An 8377-nucleotide genomic window follows, 5' to 3' on the forward strand; every position below is an offset into this window, starting at 1 on the left:
GGGCAAGACTGGGAGCAAGCCACTGCGCACACCCAGACCCTGTGCTGGTCAGCCAGCCGCTCATTAATCCAGAAACTAAACCCCTGATAATGAATGAAACACACTTTACATTGGATTCCCAGCTGATTATGTTCGAGACTTTCTGGAACTATGTTTTGCGTGCATTCTTTGTTCGAATTTCACCAACTAAATGTTTCACCTACGTACTGCATATTCAAATAATTACCAAAAACACCAAAATACCTAACATTATCTGTCCAGAACTTAACTGTAGACAAAATTTTAATGTACAATTATGTTATCTACATTCATGAAAATGAAATTTGTTTTTCACATTGAGTTAAAAATGACGATTACACCTTTTGTGCGAGCACAGTCTGAGTATTGTTTGAAATAATTGGACCTAGAACTAAGTTACCTAAATTAGATCTAAATAAAAATATTGATGTATAACATTCTGATTAATATTTGAGGAAGTACTCTTTTGTATTACACAATGCGAGAAAACTGCACATGGAACAATGTGGACGGCTTGGAAGCCGGAGCTGGAGGAAGTGTTCAACTGGCCGACACCTCAGTCTCTCTCTCTCTCCTTTCCAGTATTTCCCTTTGCCTTCATTATATTCCATTTCTCTATTACAACAATTGATTTCTATATACTAGCGTTGGTGCATAGCTGGCTGTTCCCGGGTCTCTCTTCTCCTCCACCCCTCCCTCCCTCACAGTTCTCCCTAGCTTTCATCTTTTTTCCTTATCCCACTTCTCTTCCTTTCTCCTTCCTCTCCTCTCTTCTTTCCCTCCATCTCTCCAGTTCTCTCTTCTCTTAATCTCTCCACCAAAATTCATCATTCCCTTTACATACCTCTACTTTCCCTTCCCCTATCAAATTTATCCCCTCCGCCTCTCCACTCTCTCTCTCTCACACTCTCTCCCTTTTCCTTCCCTCTTCCCGCCTCTGTACTTGTCTCCCCCCTCTCTCCTTTCCTTTCTTCAAACATCTCATTCATCCTCTCTCTCTCTCTCTCTCTCTCTCTCTCTCTCTCTCTCTCTCTCTCTCTCTCTCTCTCTCTCTCTCTCTCTCTCTCTCTCTCTCTCTCTCTCTCTCTCTCTCTCTCTCTCTCTCTCTCTCTCAGCCATCCATCTTTCACAGAATATGAGGGGGGTCAATGTTTTGCCGGACTCTCTCATAACAGGGCAAATAGAACTGACGCCGACAAGCCTATGTCCATCACGCACCCAAGACCATTCACCCTAGAAAGCTGGATGAGGCTAGCCCCAAGCGTCTGGCCTTCTACCTTGAACAAACAGATTTTCTCTCCCATAGATAATGAGAAGATTTGATCCCGGCGGTGCCCGGGCCTCTGACCTTCTTACTTTCTCTTCTCCCTTCTCCCATTCCCATTCTCCCATTCATTCTCACTTTCTCCTTATTTCTCATATTCTCCTCCCTTTTTTCCGCTATTTCTCCGCCTAACCACCTGTGCTGGACGATAGAGCCACGGCCTCGCTTCATGCAGGTCGGCGTTCAATCCCCGACCGTCCAAGTGGTTGCGCACAATTCATCCCCCCCCCCGGGTCCCATCCAAAATCCTTATCCTGACCCCTTCCAAGTGCTACATAGTCGTAATGGCTTAGCGTTTTCCCTTGATAAGTCCCTCTCTTCCCTCTCCAATTTTCCTTCTCATTCTCCTCCCTCCCTATCCCTGTTCCTCCTTTCTTTCATCCAGTGAGCAAAACATACTCGGGGTAATGTTGAACCAACCTTCAATCAACATTATCGACGTTGATTCAATGTCGATAACAGCCGATAAATAAGTTGGAAAACGCTGTATTGTCAATCAAACCCATATTTCAGAGTTCATAGCACTTATTGCTTGTCGGAAAAAGTTCAAATCCTACTTAAAGTCGAGGCATTGGAGTTGACCCCAACACCCCCTTTGACCCTCGCCATACAATCACAATTCACCATGGGACGTTGCTAGAGGAAAATTGCAATAATCTGACCTCTTTCATGTAGACATATGCTACTATGAAAGAATAAGTTCCATCAATTATTTGAGCACGAATTTGATCTGTATTTCAAATATTTTTAACTTCAAAAGGAAGTTGAAAAATTTTATACATAAAACTGCCAAATTATTTTAGAGGAGTAAAAACCTAATTTAAGGCAGAAAGGATTGCGTAGCCTTCCAGATAAACCTGCGTACAAAACAATGCAAATCTATAAAACCTCTCCACATTTCAGAATAAAAAGAACAAATTTCCTTCTCTGCAACATTTATTAACCGAATGAATATCTCCAGATTATAGAGAATTTATCATTATGATCCCAGGTCATCTTGGAGTGCAGTCAGTGATGGGCTGCTCAGCCATAGTAAACCCCACGGCGCTCACAGATGATGGGCTTCTCGTGGTGGCAGGCGACGTCGTGCCATCTGATGCCGTCATTGTAGAAGTTGTTGAGCACTGCCAGACAGAACTCCTTCCCGCCCTCAGCGTTGTCTGGCTGGGGAAGCCCCTCGCTGAGGAAGAGTTAAGATAATATTATAACTAGTTATTTATTTTAAATATTTTAAATTTTATTGTTTACAACGTTTTTTTCATTTATTGGATGATCTTTTCAGTTTATATTAATAACGGTTAACAGTGCTGATTTTTACTTTACTTTATAAGTTTTTGATTCATTTACTGTTATATAAATTTAAAGTAGGACTTTGGCCAACTTGTCAACTGCATTTACCATTGCATAGGACCAGAAGGCAGGAAGCCCGCAAGGGCAAGACTTACCTGCCGGTGTAAGACCAGTTGATGCCGTAGAAGGGAGCACCGGAGCCCCAGAGGAAGCCATAACCGCTACGATAACCGCTCGTCCAGATGTACTTCACATTGTCTGCGGAAATACGTAGTTAACTATGATATTAATGTCACTGGATTGACAAGTCACATAAGTTCACATAATGATTGGAAAGATTCTTTATCGCGATAGAAACTTTACTGGATAAGCATATTTTGTTGTGCTATTGTGAAATGGTTGTATTCCTGTTAACACTGCGCAACCCAACCTTTGTAGATGATGTCTGAGATAATCTTGTCCTCTTCAGGAGTCTCGATGCTGACGCCCTGCCATCCCTTGCCCAGGCTGGAGCAGTAATAGTTGGCACTGTGCCCGTCATAGTTCTTGCCACCATCGTGACGCCACGAGAAGTGATAGTCGCTGCCACCCACACTCAGGTCCACCTGGAAAACACATTTGGTCTACACGTTGGTGGAAACATGTTTTAATTTCATTCGACAAATATGTTTACTGACTTCTTAGTTTTATTTGTCGGAAATTTGAAATAGATATCGTTTATACATTAGCAAGATTCAAGCATAATCACTCAAATTTGATAAAAAAAGCAACTCACCTTTGCGTACCCAACACCACCATGAACAACACCGACACCATGAGCTGGTCCTCCGACTAGACCACCTCCTCCAAGATGTCCTCCTCCGAGAAGTCCTCCTCCAAGTCTCCCAGCCAACGCACCAGTGCCATATCCATAGGGTCTATAATACCCTGCCGTCGCCACGGCAGCCACGGAGAGAATCAAAACAGCCTTCATCTGCAACACAGTTGTGTACATTTATAGCCTTTATCTGGAACTGCATGAGGCTTGGCCTTTAGTTAATGCCAGACTTAACATGAGACAGACCGTCACATCCCCGCACGTAGTTCTTAGTTTCATCTACATCGTTGTTTTCGCCATGATGCCGGTTCTACATTAACCTCTGTGGCCGTATTTTCCTGAACTGATCAACTCCCAACATGTGGATAATACTACACTCCCCTTAGCAACTATGTCTACCCCTCATGAAAGATACCTTGATCCACCCCAGACAAGAAGACTGTGATACTCTTCGGAGAGAACAGTCACACCGCAAGAGAAACACTGTTACACCCCCAGAAGATCTTTGCCACATCCTCCAGAAGAACAGTAATGCATTCTTCAACCGAACAATGTCACATCCTTCTGGAGAACAAAATTACATCCCAAAGAAACACCATTACACCCTTTAGATGAACACTGCCACAGTTTCCAAGCGAACACTATTCCATCGCCCATAAAACACTATCACACACCGCCTGAAGAACACTGTCCCACCCGCTAGGTGAACTATACACCTACCGTGAGCAGCCAGGGAGTGTAGCCACCACCAGGTCTCGCCTCTTATATATCGCGACGCCACTGTTTCTTCAGGGTCACCAACAACGCCTCAGGCTGTCGTGAGTAACATTTCCTGTTAATGTCAACTGGACTTTGTGACAGCGCTTTCGTTTTAAATGAAAACTGAAAAATTGGTGACAATAGCATTAGGAATAATTATATTCAACTGTGGTTTTCATTTTGGCTTAAGTCCTATCAACTGCAAAAAGGTTTATTAAGTCCAGGACTATAGAAAATCTCTCAGTGTATGTATACCAAGAAGTGAGTACACGTCTCGGTGCATTTTCCTATTCCCCATTACATAATGTGTGATGTTTAGCTTAAGGACCATCATCTGCACTAGGGTTGTAGAGGCCGTGACACTTGCTTTACAGTCAACTAGCAAACATAGTTTTTACCTAAACTAATGATGCATTTTTAATTCCAAAAAGATTTAAAAAAAAGGTCTAAACCGATTTTAAGATGACGTGTACTTGACATTTATTGTTTTTATACTTGTCTCTGTATTTCTTCACAACTTTAATAGCACGTGTCACTCTTATAGTTTATGTTGTTAAAGCACTTGTAAAACAAAGACTCAACAGCTTGTAACCGTTTTTCTAAGCTTACCCCTGGAAACACAAACCAAAACTGTCTCTATTTTCCGCTTGTTACAACTTGTAATAAAGTTGTTACATCTTGGCTTAACGAGTTTATGACGTATTAGAACGTTGTTACAACTTGCTATATTGGTTGTTATAACTAATTAGGAGGAGTTAAAACTTGTTCGAACGTTGTACCAACGTCGTAGTTTCGGTGTGTGTTTAGCGGGTACTCACCACTTCCCATGATTTTCTTGTGCTCCAGCGCCCATTGTTTATACAAACGGTGCAGCCCTTATTGCCACTTATTGACAGCCATAACAAAATCACCTGCTGTTTATTTAACATTTGATTTTTCTTATTTTTTTGTCTCAATGAGAATGCGAGGTTGAACATTACTATTGAACATTTTCTGCCACTCCCGGTCATGTTACCATACTTAACAACCTCTGATCATTTAAACTTAACTATAAGGTATACTCATTTTCTAGTATATCGACCAAGAGCAGTGAAATAATTACTTAAACTCGAAAAGAAGAGAATATTTTCAGCATTAAAATATACCATGAAAGTAAAGTACTCTCAACACCCTCAGTGTAACACCAGACGCAACACTAACAACATCCTCAGTGTAACACCAGACGCAACACTAACAACACACTCAGTGTAACACCAGACGCAACACTAACAACAACACAGTGTAACACCAGACGCAACACTAACAACAACACAGTGTAACACCAGACGCAACACTTACAACATACTCAGTGTAACATCAGACGCCACACTAACAACCCACTCAATGTAACACCAGAGACCAAGCTTACAACACACTCAGTGTAACACTGGAAACACCGTCAGTGTAACACTGACAACATCGTCAGTGTAACACTGGCAACTCCGTCAGGGTAACACTGGCAACACCGTCAGGGTAACACTGGCAACACCGTCAGGGTAACACTGGCAACTCCGTCAGGGTAACACTGGCAACACCGTCAGGGTAACACTGGTAACTCCGTCAGGGTAACACTGGCAACTCCGTCAGTGTAACACTGGCAACTCCGTCAGGGTAACACTGGCAACACCGTCAGGGTAACACTGGCAACACCGTCAGGGTAACACTGACAACACCGTCAGGGTAACACTGACAACACCGTCAGGGTAACACTGGCAACACCGTCAGGGTAACACTGGCAACTCCGTCAGGGTAACACTGGCAACACCGTCAGGGTAACACTGGCAACACCGTCAGGGTAACACTGGCAACACCGTCAGGGTAACACTGACAACACCGTCAGGGTAACACTGGCAACACCGTCAGGGTAACACTGGCAACTCCGTCAGGGTAACACTGGCAACACCGTCAGGGTAACACTGACAACACCGTCAGGGTAACACTGGCAACACCGTCAGGGTAACACTGGCAACTCCGTCAGGGTAACACTGGCAACACCGTCAGGGTAACACTGACAACACCGTCAGGGTAACACTGGCAACTCCGTCAGTGTAACACTGGCAACTCCGTCAGGGTAACACTGGCAACACCGTCAGGGTAACACTGGCAACACCGTCAGGGTAACACTGACAACACCGTCAGGGTAACACTGACAACACCGTCAGGGTAACACTGGCAACACCGTCAGGGTAACACTGGCAACTCCGTCAGGGTAACACTGGCAACACCGTCAGGGTAACACTGGCAACACCGTCAGGGTAACACTGACAACACCGTCAGGGTAACACTGGCAACACCGTCAGGGTAACACTGACAACACCGTCAGGGTAACACTGGCAACACCGTCAGGGTAACACTGGCAACACCGTCAGGGTAACACTGACAACACCGTCAGGGTAACACTGGCAACACCGTCAGTGTAACACTGGCAACTCCGTCAGGGTAACACTGGCAACACCGTCAGGGTAACACTGGCAACACCGTCAGGGTAACACTGGCAACACCGTCAGGGTAACACTGGCAACACCGTCAGGGTAACACTGACAACACCGTCAGGGTAACACTGGCAACACCGTCAGGGTAACACTGACAACACCGTCAGGGTAACACTGGCAACACCGTCAGTGTAACACTGGCAACACCGTCAGGGTAACACTGGCAACACCGTCAGGGTAACACTGGCAACACCGTCAGTGTAACACTGGCAACACCGTCAGGGTAACACTGGCAACACCGTCAGTGTAACACTGGCAACTCCGTCAGGGTAACACTGGCAACACCGTCAGGGTAACACTGGCAACACCGTCAGGGTAACACTGGCAACACCGTCAGGGTAACACTGGCAACACCGTCAGGGTAACACTGGCAACACCGTCAGGGTAACACTGGCAACACCGTCAGGGTAACACTGGACGCAACTGTGGCCTTAATAATACAAAAAAAATGGATTTAATTATAAATATATTATTACCGTTAATTTGCCTGTATATTAATACACAAAAATAAGTTTGATTGCGTCCTCAGACAAATATCAAAGTTTTACACTTAGATCAAGGGTAAATGTAAATGTTGATGGACTGTGTTAACATAAACGCTATTTTCTATAACATATATTAATATTATTATATAATTTAACTTGTGTACAGTTATGGTCAGAATTTCAAGCGATTTTACTCTATAATCGCTCTAAATTCTGACCCCTAACTATACACGAAATAGTAAAATCGCTCTAAATTCAGAATTTACAGCGATTTGACTATTTCGCAATAGTTGGAGCCATGATGTATGATTACGATTAGTAACTGTCTTCAGCAGTGTCCAGGACGCCGCAGAGGAAACACACGCAGGGAACATATGGACAGAGCCCGCGTTACTAAGTTACTAAGGGTTAAATAACTGGGAAGGGAGGAGATACAATGATGATAACCTGGAATAAGCAGAGCGAGTGTGGCCGTGACTAGAGGAAGGTCATGACACCGGAGCGCGCCCTGCGACACCTCACTGTCTGCGTCCGTCGTCACGACCACGGGAGAGGGTGTCTTTCACTGATGAAAGATTATTATTTACATCTGTTTATTCATAAAGTTCAGTATGTAAGGTATACACGGAAAAAAAATCACATCAGACAGCGTGCAGCTTCGTCTAACAGTCTGGTTGACCAGACCACCAACCAGGAGGTCTGGTCAGAGACCAAGCCGCTGGGACGTTGATCCCCGGAAGCCACGCATGGTAACCATTAGGAACTGTTCTCAAGGTCTACATGGTCTCCCCCGACTTGCTGCCTTCTTTTGATACATACTTTGTTCACAGGGTGGACTTGGAAGACAAGTTTCCAGCCATGTTTCTCAGAAAGGTCTCCCATTGTTCTTGTGTCTGTCACTCATTGTATCACCGCACATAAACAATAACATGGACGAAGGTTAACATATATAATTTATTATTCAATTATTAAACTACTATTGATCGGATGACCAGCTTCACGGTTCTGTTAAAATGTATTGGAGATATTCGCAGAATTTTTTGACAATGGAATGTAAGTTGCAGCCACTAAAAAAATTTCAAATTTTGTCTCAGTTTTGCTAAATCAAAAAATAGTTGTACATCTGTTACATTTATTATGGTTTTAAAAAAAC

General features: G+C 43.8%; 1 protein-coding gene across 1 annotated transcript; it reads right to left on the reverse strand.

Annotated features, from left to right (window-relative positions):
* Positions 1-2260: 2260 nt before the first annotated feature.
* LOC138349484 (uncharacterized) lies at positions 2261-4038 on the reverse strand. The gene is made up of 4 exons (XM_045749206.2): positions 3408-4038; positions 3063-3237; positions 2788-2890; positions 2261-2522 (listed from the first exon to the last, which is right to left on the reverse strand). Exons 1-4 carry the CDS (start codon positions 3624-3626, stop codon positions 2366-2368), a joined length of 654 nt encoding a protein of 217 aa, XP_045605162.1. The 5' UTR covers positions 3627-4038; the 3' UTR covers positions 2261-2365.
* Between the last annotated feature and the right edge of the window lie 4339 nt (positions 4039-8377).

The sequence above is a fragment of the Procambarus clarkii genome, chromosome 27 (genome assembly GCF_040958095.1).
Source record: "Procambarus clarkii isolate CNS0578487 chromosome 27, FALCON_Pclarkii_2.0, whole genome shotgun sequence".
NCBI lineage: Eukaryota > Metazoa > Arthropoda > Malacostraca > Decapoda > Cambaridae > Procambarus > Procambarus clarkii.